The 22,242-nt window shown below is 41.1% G+C and overlaps 4 protein-coding genes across 8 annotated transcripts; 2 read left to right on the plus strand and 2 right to left on the minus strand.

Annotated features, from left to right (window-relative positions):
- Positions 1–7,568: 7,568 nt before the first annotated feature.
- LOC9629063 (calponin homology domain-containing protein DDB_G0272472) lies at positions 7,569–11,035 on the minus strand. Its single transcript, XM_002975157.2, has 3 exons — positions 10,898–11,035; positions 10,513–10,672; positions 7,569–10,457 (listed from the first exon to the last, which is right to left on the minus strand). Exons 1-3 carry the CDS (start codon positions 11,009–11,011, stop codon positions 7,711–7,713), a joined length of 3,021 nt encoding a protein of 1,006 aa, XP_002975203.1. The 5' UTR covers positions 11,012–11,035; the 3' UTR covers positions 7,569–7,710.
- Positions 11,036–11,245: 210 nt separating this feature from the next.
- LOC9629064 (pentatricopeptide repeat-containing protein At4g02750) lies at positions 11,246–13,159 on the plus strand. The gene has a single exon (XM_002974975.2). The coding sequence runs from the start codon at positions 11,246–11,248 to the stop codon at positions 13,157–13,159; it is 1,914 nt and encodes a 637-aa protein (XP_002975021.2).
- A 5,777-nt stretch (positions 13,160–18,936) lies between these two features.
- Positions 18,937–20,156, plus strand: LOC9638143 (pentatricopeptide repeat-containing protein At4g02750). The gene is made up of 3 exons (XM_024680162.1): positions 18,937–19,458; positions 19,563–19,699; positions 19,916–20,156. Exons 1-3 carry the CDS (start codon positions 18,937–18,939, stop codon positions 20,154–20,156), a joined length of 900 nt encoding a protein of 299 aa, XP_024535930.1.
- LOC9638144 (protein HESO1) lies at positions 20,105–22,222 on the minus strand. 5 transcript variants are annotated; one of them, XR_002992951.1, is made up of 9 exons: positions 21,910–22,222; positions 21,703–21,858; positions 21,450–21,634; positions 21,295–21,390; positions 21,186–21,246; positions 21,029–21,135; positions 20,861–20,977; positions 20,419–20,799; positions 20,105–20,370 (listed from the first exon to the last, which is right to left on the minus strand). XR_002992951.1 is itself a non-coding variant. In XM_024680056.1 (9 exons), exons 1-8 carry the CDS (start codon positions 22,118–22,120, stop codon positions 20,500–20,502), a joined length of 1,227 nt encoding a protein of 408 aa, XP_024535824.1. In that variant the 5' UTR covers positions 22,121–22,222; the 3' UTR covers positions 20,105–20,418; positions 20,468–20,499. The 5 variants fall into 5 exon arrangements, 4 of the variants coding, with proteins under 4 accessions (XP_024535824.1, XP_024535822.1, XP_024535823.1 ...); XM_024680056.1 differs by having other exon boundaries at positions 20,105–20,418; positions 20,468–20,799; positions 21,456–21,634; XM_024680054.1 differs by having other exon boundaries at positions 20,105–20,418; positions 20,486–20,799.
- Between the last annotated feature and the right edge of the window lie 20 nt (positions 22,223–22,242).

Raw genomic sequence — 22,242 nt, forward strand, 5'->3', positions numbered from 1 at the left:
ACAAATACTATTGAAACAATAGTATTTTTAATCAAAATAGTTTAATTTATTGGATTAAGAATTTTTTTTAATATTTAGTTCTAAATATCTCTTTTTATTCCATATTTTGGATGTCTCCATATTCTAGTTGTATTCCATATTGATTTGTTCTTATTTTCCTAGTTATATCTTACCTATAATTTTTTTTTATAATATTTTATATTAAATTTTAAATTTCTTTCAGAAACGTATAGTTAGAATATATATTTATCATGCTTTAATACAATTAGTGGTTAAATATTATTTATTCATTGCCTAAATCTTATGCTGATTGATATAATAAAAATAATATTTTTGAGGATCTAACATGAAATGTCTTACTCTCATAGTGTCACTAGGAATATTAAATTGATTATCCTTTTATTATAGTTGTTTGGAGTCCTTGCTTAGCACCAATATGGAGTAGGTTTCTCTTTCTTACATATTACTAAAGCTATATAGCATTAATTATATCTATGAAATTCTTAAAAGTGAAAAAATAAAGATTTTTTAATTTAAAATATCAAATACTAAAGTATATAAAATACAAAGAAAAATTGATTTTAGACAATATCATAGATGATAAAAAAAAGTACTAAATTTAAATTCAAAAGCATAAAATTCGATAACTTTATAGAAAAGGTGATGTTTAAACAGAAGTTTCAAAGTTGATAAAAGCTATATAATAAAAGTTTTTATAAATCTATAAAATAAATTCCCTTATAAATTCAACTAGCTACCTAATAAAATGCTTTATAAATTTCTATGGTTAATGTTAATTAGTTTCAATTGTTATGCTCAACCTCCTGAAACAAGATGGTATGGGGATATTGGTCATTTTAGTAACAGAGATATACTTAGGATTTTAAATTCTATAGAACAATTAATTCAATCAATTAATAGTACAGATCAGATAATAGTTCATAATCATGGACTTGTAATATATCAAGTAATTCATGTTGCTTATCAAAATGTAGTACTAAGACTTTCTATACATCCTGCTGGTATAAGAAATTATATTAATTGCAATCCACTTCCATCTAATTTTCCATTTAATCCTTTATATGTTCGATATATTTTCTTACAAATGCTAAGGGTTACAGAATATTATGCTTGTACAACTGCACCAAGAATGATAATAACAGTATATAGATATTTTGCTCTAGAATATTTTGGTTTAGGAGTTCCTGCAAGAAGTCCTAATGAGATTTATCCAACAATAGACTATCCTAAAGATTTACCTGATGAAAGCAGTTCACTAACTAATATTTATACTATAATTGATAAAGATATATCACAATGTTGGCCATATCGTACACAATTGATAAATGGACCTTTAAAATTTCTTGGTACACATATAATAAATGGTAATAGTTTGATATCTGCAAATAACAAGTTTAGAGCAATTTTAAAAAATTGTAATTTAAAAGTGAAAAATATAGAAAACTATAAAACTATATGGTCTACAATGTCCTATCGTGATAATACTTTTTGTTATCTCCACCTTCAAGTTGATGGTCATTTACTTATAGTAGATTATAAAAATAATATTATATGGAAAAATAACATATTTTATAAAAATTATATTATTTATGCAGTTTTAAAAATTGAAGATATAGGATATTTAACAGTAACTTCTCAATTTAATGGATCTAAAAAACTAATATGGATAAATAAATAAAATAGAATCTATTTTCTATTTCTAAACTTTAAAACTAAATAAGCCCATTTTTGGTCATGTCTTACTTTTTGCTTTAATCACCTTTGAATTTTATATCAAATTAGGTGATGTGATATAATTAATAACTAATCAATTCTAATTAGGGGAATATTCATTTTTATTAAATAATATCTACCAAAGAAATACTAAGAATGAATTGAGCTACTAAAGCTAATAAAAATTAAGTCTTTGATGATGTTTTATTGTGATAAAAAAGTGTACTTTACCCATATCTATAAGAGATACATGTATATTTAAAATATAAGAAAACATGCTGGCTGCTTTTGAGATTTTCATCAGCTGTGATAGAGCACATCTAGATAATGTAAAGAAAAATAACTTAAAAAACCATAAGAATCACAAAAAAAAATTTAAAAATTAATCCGATGAGTCATTACATCTCAAGCTATTAAAGACAATGTGAAAGAATAAATAAAGAGAAAAAACTTATCTTGATTTCTCATAATGGAATCACCATGCCTCCAATCTACTTTATGGATTTCATATCCTACCTAAAGAGTGCTCTGTGAAATCTAGTAGCTTCATCCTAAAACTTAAATTGCAGTTATCTTAATCAAATACTATCAGACAAGAATAAAACAATATTTGTGTTGATAGAAAATGAAAACTGTAATCAGAAGCAAATCTAACTATGAATGTGAAGTTTTATCGGAGTTTATAATATATATCCTAGTTTGTAGAAATATGAATTTCTTTGAGATTTTAAAAGTTAAATGTAAATATAATGTAGCATACTATAGTCAACAAAAAGATAGTCCATGGAGAACTTCATAGTTATAGCTTTTGCTTATAATAAATATAATGTTTCAAATTGCCACTTGTTATAGACCAATTAAATTGATATAACATTTGATGTTTATGATCATAAAAATTTCACACATAAAGCTCTTTTAAATAGAAATTTCTCCATTTTGAAAAGGATTTGATATCTAAAATTCTACTTCAAGAGGTCTCTAAAGCAATGTATATATATCAGGGTATATCCATTTGAAAATCCTCAATAGAGCACTTAATATGATTTTCTATTCTATATACATAGCTATTCTTAAAAGAGAAATAAATAACCTGAGAGTCCACTTGTTAGAAAGATAGTTTCAACTTGAGCTTTGAGATATTTCACAACTACCTCTTCACTAGAACATCTAGATCATAAACTATTGCAAAAGTAGGAAGTTAAGCAAACAAAAGGAATTGTGCTTGTTAAGCTTATGAGCAAGACAATTCCATGTTTATAGTCCCTTTTTGTCCATACTCCCTCAATATGCAGCCAAAATTTAGGAATGTAATGATGGTGAAATTACTTGTTTAGATATTGAAATCTTGTATGACTTTTATCAAAATATGGTTCAGAAGTTATTCTAAATTAAGTTAATTTAAAGTTTAGACAAATGAACATTCTTAAGATCAATATCAAAGAGAAAAGAAAGATTCATATAGAGGAAGAGAATAGCTAAAAGAATGTTTAGATGGTTCAAAAACCTTATTGCTAACAAAGTTACCATATCTATTGCAAAAAAGATACCTTATAGCAATCATCACCTTTTAACACTAGCCATGGAGAAGAAAATGGTAGCTTCTCCCAAATTAGCTACCATAAAGGCTTCTTCTTTCCTTGTGAGTGCACTAAAGCAACTATCACTTGTAAGCTCCCTACCCTGAAGGGGATAATTTAAAATTGAGATGCCCAGCATAAGTCAATGCAAGTCAACATAGTCAATTATAAGTCTTTAAAAGGAAATTTAAGTTGAAAAAATGAAGCTTTTAAAAATAATTAGTATACATTGAGTCACATAGAAGTTCATGAAAATGTGTCATTTTTAAAATTATATTATTTTACAATTCATTAAAAGAGCTTAAATATGAATCAACAAAAACAAGCTGAAATATTTTAACAACTAGTGTATGTTAGTTAAATAAATATATATTTATATATTATTCCTTTATTTGAAAGAGTTCTCTAGAGTTCTTGAGAAGATGGAATTCTTTCAAATGAAGAGATAGTAAGAAAAAAAGAAAAAAAAAACAATAGTACAAAGAAATGTGAAAATATAAATTTTATTTCATTACTACAATCTATTTTTTGTATCTTTTTTATAAATACACAAAAATCTAGAATTCTAAAAGCTCTTTTCTTTAAAAGTAGGCTAAAATTATAAAATCCCATATCAAATATTAACAATTAAAAAATTATGTATTATCAGTGTTATAATAATTTTCTGTGCATTGCATATAGTAACACTTGGTTTGCTTACTAATATGTTATTCCTATTTATTATTCCAACTAATCAAAAAACATGTTTGTTATTTATAAACACAAGATTAATCTTATTAAATATCAACCATTAGATGGTAAAATAAACTAGAATATACTAGGAAGTACTTAGGAAAGTTTATAAAATAAAAACATATTTATAAATTATAAATACAAGATTAATCTCAATGAATAACAACTGTTGGATAGTAGAATATCCAAGCATATTCTCCACTTCCTCAAACCAATAAATAAACTATATTCTTAAAACTAAAATTTAATATATAAATTGCTAAGAAAAGTTATAGTTGTTAGTTGTTATAATATTTTTGTTGCCCTTAAGCTCCTTGAAAATTTGAAAAGTTTAGTAGAAGAACGGCTTAAAAATAAATCACTACTATTTATATTTACACCCCACCCCCACCCCCTAACATCTTATATCAATCTCTATCTCCGTCTCTAAATTTTATCAAATATTTTACCTTCACCTCAATATAACAATCCTGTCTTTACTAGGGACATTAGTGAAGTCGAATTAAAACTCTCCATATATGAATTTTTTTACATTGTTATTAGAGTAAGTGGAGTCCCACATGTTTTTCCAAGATCTTACTCTTGATATAATGGGATTATTTGAAAGTACATAATGCTATTATATTCAATGTTTAATATGGTTTTTTCTTTAGCAAGATAAGTGTCTCCATGGGTCTATAAACTTTCTTTGAGCATTGTAACAACTGCCCAACAATAAATTTCAAAAATATACACATATGGATGTATAATAGACATATAGCCACTATCACTTTATAGTGAGGAACAACATCCTTTTACAAAACATTGTATTAATTAATGTTAAATACAGGATTTTTATGTCATTATATAGTGGAATGTAAAATCTAGAACTGTTTTATTATTCTATAATATTATCCTTTAAGGAAATGAAAATATATATATATAATAAAATGATATTAGTTGTAGATAGCATAACTAAACAACCCCAATTGGATGTATAAACTTATAACATGTATAACAAAAGTTAGTTTTAAGTTATTTTGTGTATCATGGATTCTGTTTGAAAATATAATATGTTTTATGAAATTTCAAAACTTTTTTTTCTAGGTTATGATATGAACTTACTCCTGCAAAAACACATATGATAGGCTTTGTGTGAGGTATATATTTCCTTTTGATATGATAGTTCTATTAACATTATGCCCAACATTGTAGATAAGTAAATCCATAACACATTTCTTGGGTATTGATTTTAAACTCCACTGCTGATGCAAGTATTGCTTGAGGCTTTTTATAAGCATTTAAATTTTCTATTCTATTTTAATCATTCAACTATATTTTTTACCATTTAGAGGAATTTCACAACTTTAATCTCAACATGTTCTGTGATTCCTTTAGCTAACTAATAAATTCAAATCTGAAACTTTTCTAATACCAAATATAAATTTTTGAATTTAAACTTCTACTTTAGCCACTGTAATATGGCTCACCTTTTAAGAATTTTCCTTTCACAAGCCTACTGATACAATAAAAGGTAGAGACTTTCCACCAAATCTAAAACTTACTCATCTTTATCTCCATTATCACTACAATTGCATAGTTGCCTTTTGGTCTAGTGTAGGTGGTTTCCTTCCTAAAGAGCTTTAACTCCAAAGTGCAATATATCTTCCATACCTTTAGAACTTTCACAAATATTGTCCAAGTACATTTTCCATCCTTTCACCCCTTGCAATAAGAGTGCAAATTAGTGCCTCAAGCATATTGAAGATACCAACACTTGCAATCAAACAGCAAAGGTGGTAAGTGTACATACATGATAAAATGACCAAGTCGAGTACAGAAGATGCCATAAAACTACTCAATCTCCAAGTTGTGATAATTGGCCAAAAAACTATGAGTGATTCCTTCACAAGCAAGAGCTGGAGTTGTAATGCTGCCCAATCACCTGCCTGGCGTGATTTGCCCCACATTATCAGCCACCCCCTACGAGGATATCACCATGCCGACTCCCACCTTGAAGCGGGCACACTCATAGAAAGTACGATCTTGCCGCCCTTAAAAGCATGAGCTTGGGCAGTGTACCTGGGCTTTCCTTGTTCAAAGCAGAGCAGGCTAGAATCTCTTGTTTCAAAAATTTCCTCTCTTTACAAGAGATGCTAGCCTGCTCTGCTTTGAACAAGCCCAGGTAAACAAAGAAGCTACAGTCATGAAACAAAGAAAGGGAAATGTTGTTTTGTTCCTGTCTAATTCTTTCTTGTAAAGTCAATCAGGCTACTGATCTGCAATCTGCAGCAAGCACCGAGCAAGCAGCTCTCTGCTGGCAGAAAACCTCAGAGAGTTGCAAAGAGATTTGAGTGGTCACATTAAGAGAATTTCACCCAAAAAGAATTAGATTACGGTTCACCAGCTCCTCCCTTGTGTTGGCTACACAATCAATGGATTCCCTCTTCAAACAAATATAAGAAATCTTTCGATACCTCCTCACCTCTGGATTTGTCTTGGCTATCTTTGCGTCTTTCTCCTGGCATGATGAATTGGCCGAATGTATGCCAAACCTAGGCGAAAGATCTCAATCAGCAATTAGGATGTATTTACACGACTTGTAGTTGTCAACATTGATCGGTGCCACCTTTGCTTGGATCATCTCGGATCAAATATGCTCTTACCGCAACACTGCTAGGATAATCTAAGATTGGTCTAATCCTTTCACCAGTAAGAGTTGGACTGATAATGTGGGGCAAATTTCAGGCGGGCGACCGAGCACCACTACAGCTCACATCATCACCCCTGCTCCCACCTTGTGCTCTCAACAAAAACAATTTCGCACCTCTAAAATATTGAAGAGAAATGCGCAAAAGTCTTCTTTGTAGGAACCAAACAAACTTCAATAACTCCGTCAGTTTTTCTGACCGTATTCATGATCATGTCCTCTACTGTTTCACTCATCTCCATTCATGTTCATGTGAAGTCTAGCTCAATCCTGGCCATTCCATATCAATGTCATGCTGTACCAGGAAGGCAGACCATACGCCATGGCTGTGAAAATCATCCTCAAAACGAAAACGGCAGTCGAAACAAGAGTCTAATTAAGCCTTAGAGAAAGGGGAATGTTGTCTTTCTTTCTTTCTTGTTATACAATCGCACTACTGATCTGCAATCTGCCGCAAGAACCGAGCAAGCAGCTCTCAGCTGGCCGGAAACCTCACAGAATCGCAAAGAGGAGTGCTCGCGTTATAGTTCTCTCAAAATAAACAGCAAAAGTGCACAAGATGAAGATGACTGTTTCTCGTACGTAATTACGAGGAGAAAGAAAGAAAAGAAAAAAGAGTACTCTTGGAATATTAATCAGGAAGCACAAGTGAACAAGGCGGCGATTGCCGGTGTACACCTGGAAATAGGCTGGGCCACATTGCCGGGTACACCTGGAAATAAGGAGTTGAATGGGTGTAGCTTACCAGCAATATAACCTGATCTACCGCAATCAACCACTAGCCACAGCAGGCTAGCAATTAGTAAGAAATACATGCTCCTCATCTCAACCACACCTTGGGTGAATTGTTCAATGTTTTATATAGAAGCCGAGTCATAGAGAAAGCTGTTGCCGTTTTAGTATATCCAGAGAATCTTTTGGCTTGATGCCAAAATGAATATGCCAGCCATACAAAGTGTGCACCATACTAGAGTTTTGCTAGCTTTTGTTTATGTTCTCGAGAGCTTTTGCCTCTCTAAGAACTTCCAGCGCTTCCTGCTGCCTTCCAGCTCGCTTGAGCTCCACAGCACGGACTTTTAGCTTTCGCACTCGATCTTGCAGCTCTTGCGATGGCGAGGAGCTGCTTTGCTTCTGTTGCTGCTGTTGCTGCTGAGGAGATCGAGAGGACGGCAGCTTCATCTCCTCATCCTGCCAGCCAAGACCTGAGAGAGCTGCCAGAAGCTGTGGATCCAAAAGATCTTCCACTCCGTCCATAGCGCTCGCTTGCAAACCCGGAACTCGAGATGGAGGGTCCATCTCTTCCAGCTGCTTCTCCAGAGCCTTTGCTTTCTCAAACTCGGCCTCGGCCTCGTCCATCTTGCCTTCTTTCCTCAGTGCCAAGGCTCTTCTTTTGTGAGCAAGAGATTCTTGCTGTATCTTCATCCTGTCCTTCGAGCGAGGTGCCTGACCTGTGGCTGGAGGAGAGATCCGGCTGCTATCTTTCGGTGGTGCTGCTCCACTTGGACGTGGAACTGGAACCTCCTCCACAGCCACTGCTTGCCTGTGGTTCTCCAAAAGTTTGGCTTGTCGGAGCTCCTCCTTGGCAGCAGCTACATTTCCAGATCTCTTGAACTGTAAAGCTCGTCTTTTGTGCTCCAGAATCTCCTGCTCGATGCTCGATGAAGGCACGTTCAAGTTCAAGTTCGTGCTTGGCACTGGAGGCTGTACTGCTGCTAGAACTGCCGGGGGCTCTATAGTCTTCTTCTCGGGAACTGATGGTACGAATATATCGCCAGTGAGGAGGTCTTGGTGTTGGTTCACGGGAGCGACTGGCGGTGTGTGTGTAGCTCTCGAGAATAACGGAGGAACAATGTCTACCAGAAGGCCGATTTCTCCGTATTCGCCTTCGAAAGAACTCTCTCTCCGTGTTGCTTCTTCTTTCTTATCGTTCGCTTTTGTAGATACGTCCTCTTTGAATCCCATCTCGCTCAGAGCGGCCAGCATAGCAGGATCATTCATGTCCTCGTCGGTTACCTCGGCCTGCTCGGTGTTATCCTCGTCAACTTCTTCGTTCTCATGAACATGAACTGGAGGTCTCTCCGCATCTTCCAGAGCCTTGAGTTGTGCCTCTAGAACGCTGGCGTCCTTGAGTTCCTTCTCAGCCTCGTCCTCCTTCCCTTCACGCCTCAGAGCCAACGCCTTCCTCTTTCTACCAAGGAGTTCCTTCTGAATCTCACGCTTGCTTCTTTGCGGTAGTTCTTGCATGGAAGGTATAGCTCTCGGTTTCGGCCGTCTTTGAGGTGTTTCTACAGCTTCTGCGTGCGACGGTGGAAGTTCTCCAACCTCGCCATCCAGGTTCATCCCTTTCAAAGCAGCAGCAAGTTCTGGATCGGACTTTAAGCTTTGGATGGTGAGTGCCTCGCCAGTATCGTCAACGTCGTCGATAATGTAGGATGTTGTCGCTGGGATTTTCATCGGTTTCAAGGCGGCCTGATCCGTCCGGTGTTTTGCTTGTTCTCGCGACTGCATTGCAGCTGCTGACCACTTAACAGCACTCACTTCTTCCTCCAGAGCGCGCTTTTCCTTCTTCATATCCGGCTCGCTGAATCCCAACGCTTGCAGCGCTGCTAGCATCTCTGGATCTTGCATATCTTGATAGCTGACCTCGACGTGCTCATCATCCTCCGTCATAGCTTCGGGCTTTGGAACTTGTGACGCCTCCAGCATCTGCTCCAAGGTCTTTGCTTGCTTCAGCTCGTCCCGAGCCTCCGCCATCCTTCCAGCACGTTTGAGAGCCAAGGCCTCGCGTTTGTGACGTAGAATTTCGGCCTGGAGCTCCTGCTTATTGATGCGGTCAGTCCTCGGAGCGCTGAAACTTTCCAGGACTCCGGCTTCCTCAGCCCAGCCCATGGCCCTTAACGCCGCGATCATATCTGGATCGGACATGTCCGTATCGCTTACGTGAACTTGTGCCTCGTCTTCCTCGGTGACGACTGGAAGACTAGCAGCAGAAAGTGGAACTTCCTTCCCAGAGCCTTTGTGCTTCGTATCCACTTCTTTCTCCAAGGCTTTCAAAACCGCGCTAACTTCGTCCCCGCCGTCCTCCTCTTCATCTAATACATCTTCACCTAGAGTTTGGATGTCTTCCAGCCGTCTCTCCAGAACTTTGGCCTTCTTGAGCTCCTCCTTCGCTTCTGCCATCTTTCCTTCCCGTTTGAGAGCTAATGCTTTTCTTTTGAGACCAAGAATTTCCATCTGTAGTGTTCCAGCTGCGGTGCCTGAAGTAGGCTCGCCTTCGCTCAGTATGTCTGCGTCAGAGGCCTTTTTCCTATCCAGGTCCTCCGACCAGCCAAGATCTCTGAGCTCCTTCATAAGATCTTCGTCACCTGTGCTTCTTCTCGACGGCCTTTCGGAAGACATACCAACAGTCTTTCCAAAGTTCTCGGACTTCGTTGTCTGCAAAGTATTCTCTTCAGTGGCACTGCTAGCCTTTGAAGCCTTTTTAACGTTTCTACGAAGAAACAATGCTAACGCATCAGCCTGCCGTTCGAGTTCTTTGGCACGCCTGAAGGCCTTGGTTGCATCTTCGGCCTTCCCTTCCTTTTTCAAGGCAGAATATGTAGCTCTCGCCTCCTGCGCCTGCTGTCGCAAAGTTTCCGGCGAGACTGGTTCCGAGGTAGCAGGTTCCGATTCTTTGTTTACGAGAAGAGACTTTAGTAAGTCCTCTTCATCGCTGGTTTCCTCTACTGCTTAGAAGCAAAAAGTTTAGTTCTCGTCAGGAAGAACACGATGTTTGCCCACCTTTCTTTTTGCGTCCCTGGCGAGCTTCGAAGCGAGCGGCTTCTTCTAGCTTCTTGCAAGGCTCACAAATGCGCACTGGAGCGTCTCCTTGGCCGCGGAGATACATTCTGGATTGGACACAGTTGCCACAGAAAAGGCCTCCACATCTCCGACAATGGTGCTGTGAAAAAAGAGATGAGAAGATCATCGCAAATACCACCAAGAACCAAAGGAAAACAGTCGCCACGAAAAAAAATGCAAGGCATGCAAACCACAGGAGCAAAAGATCGCGATCGCTGGAATTCTAGCTCAGAGCTCGCAATGCTACACTAAGAAAGAAAAACTCGCGACTGATGCTAGAAGCCACAATGCGATGAGAAATAGTCGTCAAACTCTAGATCCATACCTTGCGATTGAAGATCGAGAAAGGCGAGGCGCAGTTCTGGCAGTGCGACGCATCCACCACCCAGGTCCGGCCACGCGCAGACGGCCTGGGCGGAAGTCCAATCTTCTCCAGCATCCTCAATCAAACCCTCTGTTCTAGGGCTTGACGATTTCTCCCCCAAAATATTTCCACTTCTCCTTGGGATGAAGAGAAGATCTGGCAGCGGCGGCGATAGAGCACCTCGCTCGCCTCATCCGATCCTGCGGGAATGCCAGAGATCTCCGCCAAGCTCAACGCCTGAATTGCGCGATCCATGGGCGCGGGATCGATCGCCGACACGGTTCTTACCTATCCAATCTCCTCGTCGAGATGTATGGCAAATGCGGCAGCGTGGCCGATTCATTCGCCGTGTTCCAGCGCGCCAGAGGTCGAAACCTCTACTCGTGGAACATGATGCTCCAGGCATTTGCCCTAAATGGGGATCTGTCCAGAGCCAAGAATCTCTTCGATAGAATGCCGCAAAAAGACGTGGTTTCATGGACGGCTATCATGGCAGCTTTTGCCGCTAATGGTCGTTTAAACGAGGCCAGTTTGCTGTTCGATTCTCTGCCCTGCCCTAATCTTGTGTCGAGGAATGTAATGCTTGCAGCATATGCCAGGGCTGGGCATTTGGAGTCCGCGTGGAAAGCTTTCAACGCCATGGGTGAGAGAAGCGTTGCTTCTTGGACGTCGATGATCCAGCCACTGGCGGAATTAGGGAAAGTAGAGGTGGCCCAGCAGATTTACGATCGGATGCCAATGTGGAATGTAATCACGTCGACTTCGATTTTAGCTGCATATACCCAAAGCGGGAATTTTGACATGGCCTTGGAGGCCTTTGATTCCATGCCGGAGATCAATGTGGTAACGTGTACGGTCATGATCAGCTGCTACGCGGCATGTTTCCAGATTGAAGAGGCTCTCAAAGTTTTCGACTCGATGCTGGAGAGAAACGTTGTGGCATGGACCGAAATGGTGCACGCATATGCGGATCTTGGGCATCTTGAAGAGGCAAAACTTCTTTTCTACAAGATGCCTTGTTGGACTCTTGTCCCTTGGAACGTGATGCTTTTGGCATATGCCGTGGCCGGGCATCTGGAGGACGCCAAGCTCATGTTTGAGACGAGCCCCTCACGCAGCGTTTTCTCCTGGACGGCCATGATCCAGGCATATTCCTGCCGTGGAGACTTTGCACAGGCGGAGGATATTCTCCTTTGCAAGATCCCAATGATGGACGTCGTGGCCGCGAACACAATGCTCGCGACGTACACGCTCGCTGGGTGTACGGACAAGGCCGAGAGGCTCTTTGAGACAATGCCTGTGCGAGATGAGGTGACTTCGGATACAATGCTGGTGGGATATTCCCAGAATGGTGAGCTGCTCAAGGCATTGTATTTCTTCAAGGAAATGAGACATCGAACCGCGTCTTCGTGGAGCATCGTGGTTTTGGAGTGCTGTAGAAATTTGGGGCTCGAGGAAGCCAAAGTTTTGTTTCAAAATATGCCTCTTGTGAGCTCGAGCTCCTGTGCTGCGCTCGTGGAGCTCTACACGCTGAGTGGTCTCTTAATGGAAGCGAGGCAGCTCATTGAAAGAATGCTCCAAGTTGATATCACATCGTGGAACATGTTGCTCGCGGGGTACTCGCTGAACGGCTACTGCGACGATGCCAAGAGAACTTTCGATGGGATCTCCAGCCGGAACGAGGTAACCTGGAACTCCATGGTCGGAGCTTACGTCCAGAACGGGCAGCTGAGTAGAGCCATCGAAATGCTTGAGAGAATGCCGCAGCTTGCTCTGGTTACCTGGAACACACTCCTGGGAGCTCTCCTCCAGAACGGCCGCGCTCGAGAATCCATCCATCTCTTCCACCAAATGCTGCTCGAAGCAGTGACCCCAAATGCGGTGGCTTTCGTAAGCGTTCTTGCTGCTTGCAGCCATGCAGGACTTGTAAGTTCCAGCTGCCACTACTTCACGGCGATGCTCTCCGACTACGAGCTAGCACCTGTTGCGGAACACTTTTCCTGCGTGATCGATCTTCTGGGACGTGTTGGAAGGCTAGAAGATGCGGAGGTGTTGATTAATTTTTCGCCTTTCCCTCCAAGCATCGTGGTGTGGGGAGCACTGCTTGGATCTTGTAAGATTCACTCTGACTTTGAAAGAGGTGTACGTGTTGCTAAAAGTATTCTGGAGCTGGATCCCACGCACGATGGATCCTTGGTCTTTCTAAGCACTGTAATTACGTAAACCCACAAAATCTTATAAGAATAAATTCTTTGATCGACCCACATTCACTGGCCACAACCACCTGCCACCAGCCACTGGCCACGGCAGCAGCCATAGCCATGCCACTGGAGTGAGTGGCCTTGCTCCATGGAGACTATCAAAATCTTGGAGCTGATGTAAATGTAGCACCATTACCCACAGCCACAGCCAAGGCTAGTTTTAGTATTGTCTAAGGAAAGCAGGCCCATATATATATGTGAAATGTTCAGGACGTGCATGCAATGCAATTTAGTTCGTTTAAGAAGATATATATATTTTAACAAATTCCAATCTTCTTTCTCGTTTGTGTTCCGTAGCCTTGACGTTTCCACTTGCACAAGGACATCTACCACCACGCTCAGTTTTGATATAGATGTCATATAGTTCACCACACGTTCTACCATTCTTTAAATTTTCTCAGTTATTTACGTACCAAGTATGCAAGCAGAGATGGCTACTTGAAGAGTGATCCTGAAAGCGGTGTTGGAACTGTAACAATGCCAAATCCTTACTTTATGATGATGAATTACATAGTTTCACCAAGGCTATAAATTATAAGGTGCATGTTCTCCTCCCCACATTGCCTCAGTTCTCTTCTGGTTTTGCTTTTGTTCTGCCAAAATGTGTCAGAAGAGAACTGAGGCAGTGTGGAATCTCTCTTGCCAGGACCTGGGCCAGCTCCACTTTCCCTAATTCCAACGCTTCTCTCACCCATCGCGTTGAAAGCTTTCCACGCGGACTCCAAATGCCCGGCAGAGACAATCTCGCGTTTAAACGACCATTAACGCCAAAAGCTGCCATGATAGCCGTTTGCGGCATTCTATGGAACAGATTCTTGGCACTGGACAGATCCCCATCGCATGGGGCATCATGTTCCACGAGTAGAGGTTTCTCTCCTCTTGCGGCATCTTTGGTGAAGCATTTGGATTCCAGGCATGGGAAGGTCCTGGAGTCGTGGCTGCAAGCTGAGCCAGGAACGATACGCGGGGATCTTGCTGTTGCTGTTGGAAGGTAAGGTTCTGGTTTCTAAAGCTCTCCCTCGGGAATGAACTTTTCTTGCTCGGTTATGCCAGGAATGTCATCCATGGCAGTGACAGTGTTGCGAATGGAGAGTGGGAAATTGGTATGACTTTCTTTTTTCCAGCTTGCAAGAGTTTCTCAAGACAATGTTTATGTCTTATACAGGTCTTTCGTTTGGAGAGTCCGAGTTGTGTAAATGGCAGCCCGAGTTGACGCCCTGGCTACTCGAATAGAAAGAGTCTTGGCCATTTCTTAGGTGGAGGCACATTGAGTTCTTAAAATGCCAGGACAAATTGTCCTCTTAGATTAAACCGTTACTAATCCTGATTTCTCGGTACAGGATGTTGGATTCGTAGTTAAGAATAGATACTCTTTTGTGTCTGTTCGTTGTCGAATCTTGCCAGAATCTTGACATCTTGATTCCACTGGCAAGACAATTCAAAACGAATGATCGCACTGAACGTTAGCCTTTAGTTGATGAAGCCCATGCTAAACGTATTTAACACCAGTTCACAGCTCCAGTGATCGCTAACTCTAACAGTAGAAAAGAACTGTAAGCTTGGACTTTCGTGAGTGGCTGCAAGGCCAGGATCTAGAAGATAACATATTTTAACATCATAATACCAATAGTACAGGAATAAGATCTAATAGCTAGTGATGCATCAGTGGAAGGCTTCCCTGATTTTCATCGGAGCCTGGACTGTCACTGATGAAGCCTGTCACGCGCCCGGACCACTTTTGAGCTGAAATTGAGTTCAACTAAGAGGGATTCTGAGGAAGTCCGTAGGTCTGTTGAATCCGTTTTCGTTCATATGACTTTATATACGTGTAGGATTCGTTTTTTTGGCGCCATAGCCCGTCTGGGTAGCATCCCATCTTCCTTCTCCGCGATCTACAGCTGAGTTGACATGTCAATCTGGCCTTACCATTGAGGCATTGAAGTGGAGAATTATGCTAGCCTTAGAATATACAAAAACTAAGCGCGTGAAAACAAATCAAATTTTCTGCTCTTGCTTTTACCGCCATGCGCTAGGTTTTGTTTTTCATGATAGTGAAATTCATCAAAGGATTTGGAATTGCTACAGTTCCAACGCCACTTTCAGGAGCACTTGCTAGCGTGGACTTGGCTTCGAGTGGCTATGTCCGCATGTATCCTCTGGAGCATTCTGTATCTCTTGTGGTAATAAAATTCAAAGGAAGGTACATATATATAAAAGCTAGGATATGGATATATATGAAATTGAAACATGTGGCCGATGTAATCACTTGAACAGACCATGCTGCGGCCTAATATGACACACACATACACGTCATGCCTGGCCATGGTCACAAATCACTTGCTTATTATGGACTAGTTGAAAGAGTATGTAAATGAAGTGCATTAATGTAAAGCATCAAGACATTAGTTAATATCCTCTACTTTATGAGTTGTCACAGTTTAAATTTCTTAAAACTTGAAAACAGTCAACAAGGTTTGACTACAAGAAACAATGTTGGGGAAACATCCCATTCTTCATGATGAGAATTTTTTCCTTCTTTAGTAGTGATGGAGAGGAATATACACCTCTTTACATATGGGCTGCTCTAAGAGGTACGTTGATACCTTGTGGAATCTAGAGAAAAAAAGCATATCCAAGGGTAAAGTAAGATCATATAAATATACACCTCTTTCAAAGAGTGAATCTTGCAAAATCAGAACCCTAAATTCTCTGCCACATGGCAGCATATTGTGCACATTTTGGCAGACGGTACATAAATAACAGTACTCCCAGATGCTGCCACGTGGCAGATAATTTAGGGTTTTGATTTTGCAAGATTCACTCTTTGAAAGAGGTGTATAACTATATGATCTTACTTTACCCTTGGAAAGAAATATCTATGCTTTTTTTCTCTAGATTCCACAAGGTAGATATCAACAATCCTTTTAGAGCAGCCCATATATATATGAAGTGTTCATGATATGCATGCAATGCAATTTAGTTTGTTTAAGAAGATTTACATATTTTAACAAATTGAGATCTTCTTGTATTGGATGTGATATCTACCACCAGGCTCACTTTTGATATAGATGTCATATAGTTCACCACATGTTATACCATCCTTTGAATTTTCTCAGTTATTTACATACCACAAGACAAAAGTAGGACCACTTGCTAACCTATCTTGGCTTTGTCCGCTTGCATGAATGCGGTGTTGGGAACTATTGCAAATGCCAAATCCTTACTTTGTGACAAAGCTTAGTTTCACCAAGACTATAAATTTCAAGGTGCATGTTCTCTTCCCTCAGTTCTCTCCTTGTTTTGCATATTTTTCTTTTGGTCTACCAAAATGTGTGGGAGTGGTGCACCATTTATTGTGGGAGCAAGCAAGGTTATTATTGTTGTGTTGAGCATAGGTGTTGGTGATGTTTTCCACTTCAATGAACTCTTGGCCTCAAAGGGTTATGATTTTTATCTGGTGGTCAAGCCAAAGACCATCACTGAACTAACCAAGTTTGTTCTCTACAAAGGCTTCCCACTATATCCTCCATATATTCATCACAAGGATACCATGATGCTGACTGAAACTGGCCAAGTGAAGACAACTCCTTGTGGCCTACATGCCCCAAATCCTTATTGTTGCAGCTCCCCCAAGCCAAGTTGCTGTGAAGTTCTACCTTTTTATGAAAAGGTCTATGGGGAACCAAAGGACCTCAATTCTCTATATCATTTGATAGTCAAAGGACAAGGCTGGGTTGTGGACGAGTTTTACAAGGAGATATAGAAAATTGAAGTTGAAAATTGCACACCAACACCACACCAAGAACATCCTCTGAAAGCCAAGAAGACCCTTGCCAATGGTCCTTAGGGATGAATAACATAAATGAAGAAGTGTGTGTGTATGTGTGTGGTTGGTCATGTATGTTGTGTGTACTATGCTAGAGTGCTGCACAGTAACTATAAAAGTTCCTTATACAATATCAAAATAGAAGCATTAGTGTTTGTGCCAAAAACTTGCATTTCATTTGTATCGTGTGCAAACTGCCCAAAAGATTCCTCTCCATCGCTACTAAAGAAGGAAAAAATTCTCATCATGAAGAACGGGATGTTTCCCCAACATTGTTTCTTGTAGTCAAACCTTGTTGGCTGTTTTCAAGTTTTAAGAAATTTAAACTGTGACAACTCATAAAGTAGAGGATATTAACTAATGTCTTGATGCTTTACATTAATGCACTTCATTTACATACTCTTTCAACTAGTCCATAATAAGCAAGTGATTTGTGACCATGGCCAGGCATGACGTGTACGTGTGTGTCATATTAGGCCGCAGCATGGTCTGTTCAAGTGATTACATCGGCCACATGTTTCAATTTCATATATATCCATATCCTAGCTTTTATATATATGTACCTTCCTTTGAATTTTATTACCACAAGAGATACAGAATGCTCCAGAGGATACATGCGGACATAGCCACTCGAAGCCAAGTCCACGCTAGCAAGTGCTCCTGAAAGTGGCGTTGGAACTGTAGCAATTCCAAATCCTTTGATGAATTTCACTATCATGAAAAACAAAACCTAGCGCATGGCGGTAAAAGCAAGAGCAGAAAATTTGATTTGTTTTCACGTGCTTAGTTTTTGTATATTCTAAGGCTAGCATAATTCTCCACTTCAATGCCTCAATGGTAAGGCCAGATTGACATGTCAACTCAGCTGTAGATTGCGGAGAAGGAAGATGGGATGTTTACCCAGACGGGCTATGGCGCCAAAAAAACAAATCCTACACGTATATAAAGTCTTATGAACGAAAACGGATTCAACAAACCTACGGACTTCCTCAGAATCCCTCTTAGTTGAACTCAATTTCAGCTCAAAAGTGGTCCGGGCGCGTGACAGGCTTCATCAGTGACAGTCCGGGCTCCGATGAAAATCAGGGAAGCCTTCCACTGATGCATCACTAGCTATTAGATCTTATTCCTGTACTATTGGTATTATGATGTTAAAATATGTTATCTTCTAGATCCTGGCCTTGCAGCCACTCACGAAAGTCCAAGCATACAGTTCTTTTCTACTCTTAGAGTTAGCGATCACTGGAGCTGTGAACTGGTGTTAAATACGTTTAGCATGGGCTTCATCAACTAAAGGCTAACGTTCAGTGCGATCATTCGTTTTGAATTGTCTTGCCAGTGGAATCAAGATGTCAAGATTCTGGCAAGATTCGACAACGAACAGACACAAAAGAGTATCTATTCTTAACTACGAATCCAACATCCTGTACCGAGAAATCAGGATTAGTAACGGTTTAATCTAAGAGGACAATTTGTCCTGGCATTTTAAGAACTCAATGTGCCTCCACCTAAGAAATGGCCAAGACTCTTTCTATTCGAGTAGCCAGGGCGTCAACTCGGGCTGTCATTTACACAACTCGGCCTTTCCAAACCAAAGACCTGTATAAGACATAAACATTGTCTTGAGAAACTCTTGCAAGCTGGAAAAAAGAAAGTCATACCAATTTCCCACTCTCCATTCGTGACACTGTCATTGCCATGGATGACATTCCTGGCATAGAAAAGTTCATTCCCGAGGGAGAGCTTTAGAAACCAGAACCTTACCTTCCAACAGCAACAGCAAGATCCCCACGTATCATTCTTGGCTCAGCTTGCAGCCACGACGCCAGGACCTTCCCATGCCTGGAATCCAAATGCTTCACCAAAGATGCCGGCTATCATGGCAGCTTTTGGCGTTGATGGTCGTTTAAACGATGCGAGATTGTCTCTGCCCTGCCCTAATCTTGTGTCGAGGAAATGTCATGCTTGCAAAATATGCCCGGGATGGGTATTTGGAGTCCTCGTGGAAAGATTTCAACGCGATGGGTGAGAGAAGCGTTGCATCTTGGACATCGATTATCCAGCCACTGGCGGAATTAGGGAAAGTGGAACTGGCCCAGAATATTTATGATCGGATGCCAATATGGAATGTAATCACGTCGACTTTGATGATAGCTGCATATGCCCAAAGAGGGCATTTTGACTTGGCATTGGGGGCCTTGATTCGATGCCGGAGATCAATGTGGTTACATCGATCCAATAAGATGGCTCTTGGGAGCTCGAGCTCCTGTGCTGCGCTCGTGGAGCTCTACACGCTGACTGGTCTCTTAATGGAAGCGAGGCAGCTCATTGAAAGAATGCTCCAAGTTGATATCGCATCGTGGAACATGTTGCTCGCGGGGTACTACTGCGACGACGCCAAGAGAACTTTCGATGGTATCTTCAGCCGGAACGAGGTAACCTGGAACTGGTCGGAGCTTACGTCCAGAACGGGCAGCTGAGATCGAAATGCTTGAGAGAATGCCGCAGCTTGCTCTGGTTGCGTTCTTGCTGCTTGCAGCCATGCAGGACTTGTAGTTCCAGCTGCCACTACTTCATGTCGATGCTCTCCGACTACGAGCTAGCACCTGTTGCGGAACACTTTTCCTGCGTGATCGATCCTCTGGGACGTGTTGGACTCCGCACAGTTCTCTTCTGGTTTTGCTTTTGGTCTGCCAAAATGTGTGGGAGTGGTCACAAGATGCTGCCACGTGGCAGAGAATGGAGGGTTCTGATATTGTAAGATTCACACGATGGTATTGATCTTTACCTGTAATTACTGTAAACCCCCATATCCAATTGCTTTCGCGCGCTATGGTATATATGTCAAAGAGAAGATTTACACAGGGCAATCTTTGATTCTGTCAATCTCAGCTGGGAGAGGCAGAGGGGCTGGTGGAACCAGCTGCAAACCTGGACATCAGATTTGGGCCTAGATCTGGAGCACAGACCCGTTCCCAGAGGTGGAGCAATGGATGCCCACTGCGCTAGAGTTCTGTCATGCATCACAACATGCGGCAACTCCACGGATTCCATGGGCCACTACATTGCTACAGTCCTGGGTTCTTCAAGCAAGTTGAGAATGGTTGAGGGACAGTTGAGAGGTAGTCTATAACCTATACTATCCGACTCCAAATCCTGCCGACTGCTCTGATGTTTAAAGAGCAAGCAAAGAGCGAGATTGTGGTGTAATCCCATGATCCATGACCATAAAAAAAAAAAAAATGGGTGTGAATTCTTGCTGGGTTGGAGCACAGTAACTTTTAGTTCTCTTCTGTTTTCTGATCCAAACTTCTTGACCATTTGCGTTGGCGGGGTTGCGATCGATCCTGGATAAGCGCGAGAGTGAATATGCGATTCCACGATAAAATCCTTACCTGAAGGAAACGTGATTAGAAAACTCGGCCTTGGAACTCTCTGACGTACCTATGTTAAGATATTTACATTCTGCTGTGATGTCATTGCTTTACTTGTTTCTTTCCTTTCTTTTGCTTCTCCGGCCTGTCATTTTTCCTGGAAGCGTTGAGCGAGACGTGTTCCCGTAGCTGCTCTATCCCTGGCCTCGACGGATGAAAACAGGGCCGTGGACTCGCATGCGGCCACCGGAAGAGCGTTTCTTTCAGTTTTCCCAAGAACCAGTAGGAGAATTTATCGCACAGTAGCTCGTGAGTCAGCCTGAACGCCTTGCAAACATGTTGAAGGCTGCCTTGATGCACGGATCTTGAACAGTTTTCAGATAAATCAAACGGGTCTTCCACCTTAAAAGAAAAACGAAAATTGATTCATTTCGTCGAAAAACTTTTAGTAGATCTTGCTCACCAGCAGCGCATAATTCTTGCTTGCCCATGCCGGATCGGTGGTCGTTTTGTCCCCCCACTGTCCACGGAAAGTACACACAGCTAGACCTTGAATCCACAACTCCTCAACAGCCGAAAACTACAGAAGGAAAATCCGGGATCAGAAAGTTCATAGGAAAATCCATAATACCTGGCCAAAAAATGACACGAACAACTCTGCAACTGAGCTCGTGTTTCCCTTCCCAAAACCTCTTTCTGTGAACTCTGCGATCCTGTTTAGATAATGAAACCCATCAGCTGCAAGCAGCAATTGTCAGTAAGCAGAAAAAAACCAATGAATCATTGACCTGAGGCACCGCCTTGACCGATGATAGCGCTCAATGGTGGCAAAATAGGCGGATTTCGAGTCTAGAGGCTTTGGTTTATCAACATCACATACAAATGTTATGGGCTTACTTGGAGATGAAATATAACGAGTAAAGACAGTGCATACGAGTTCAATGTCCCCATCTTTGGATCGTTAATGCACTGCGCTTTGGCCCAGCACTTAACCTGGGGGAAAAAAAACAGAGAGAGCATAAGAAAAAACCAAACACAAGAAAACTCATTACACTCACGAGGAAGATGAGCTGCCTGCACCTTAAATCCATACCAACAATCAGGCCCAGGGCGTGTGACTTGAAAACAGCGTCGGTATTGCTCACGGAGATGTCACATGAGATTCTCCACCATGCATCCTCAAACATCAAGAGTGGCACGCGAGGCCGAAAGAGAACTTGGACACGAATCGCTCCACCTGAAAGCTCTAGTTAAGTAACAACAAATCGAAGGAGGTGGCACAAGAAAAAAAAAAGTGTACTATACCAGCTTGAAGTAGAGCATCATGGATAGACTTCAGAATTTTGGTCTTTTTGCTCCTGGAAAGCGGTGCCGGCTCAAGCGGCATCAAAGTAATATCTAAATCTCCCCAAGGCGTATACAAGTTTGACAGGAACGATCCAAAAGGTTTGATTGCCAAGCCTGAAAAGAAGGTAGTGTTTGACAAGAGTAAAATGGAAGAGCAACACATACCTTTGCAAACATCGATTTCTCTTATCAAAAACTCCAGCCGCCGCAAAATATCTACTCTGGCCTCGAAATCTTGCTGCGTCGGCTGGAGCTGATTCGCAGTAGCCATCAGCAAGCCCTCGAACAGCGCTGCCGCATTGGAGCGCTTAAAATCATCCACGCGCTGGTGCTCCAGCTGCCCGGCGATCGCAGCGATGTCAAGATCCAGCGCCATTTCAAGCAGCGATCGTCAAGCGCCCGGAAGAATCGAGCGGAGACGCACCTTAAAATCTCTCGTCGTCCCCGCCATGAGATGGACGAACCCTAAAGTAAAAAATCAGGTCCCACGTAAGACCT

The sequence above is a fragment of the Selaginella moellendorffii genome, unplaced genomic scaffold (assembly GCF_000143415.4).
Source record: "Selaginella moellendorffii unplaced genomic scaffold, v1.0 SELMOscaffold_26, whole genome shotgun sequence".
NCBI lineage: Eukaryota > Viridiplantae > Streptophyta > Lycopodiopsida > Selaginellales > Selaginellaceae > Selaginella > Selaginella moellendorffii.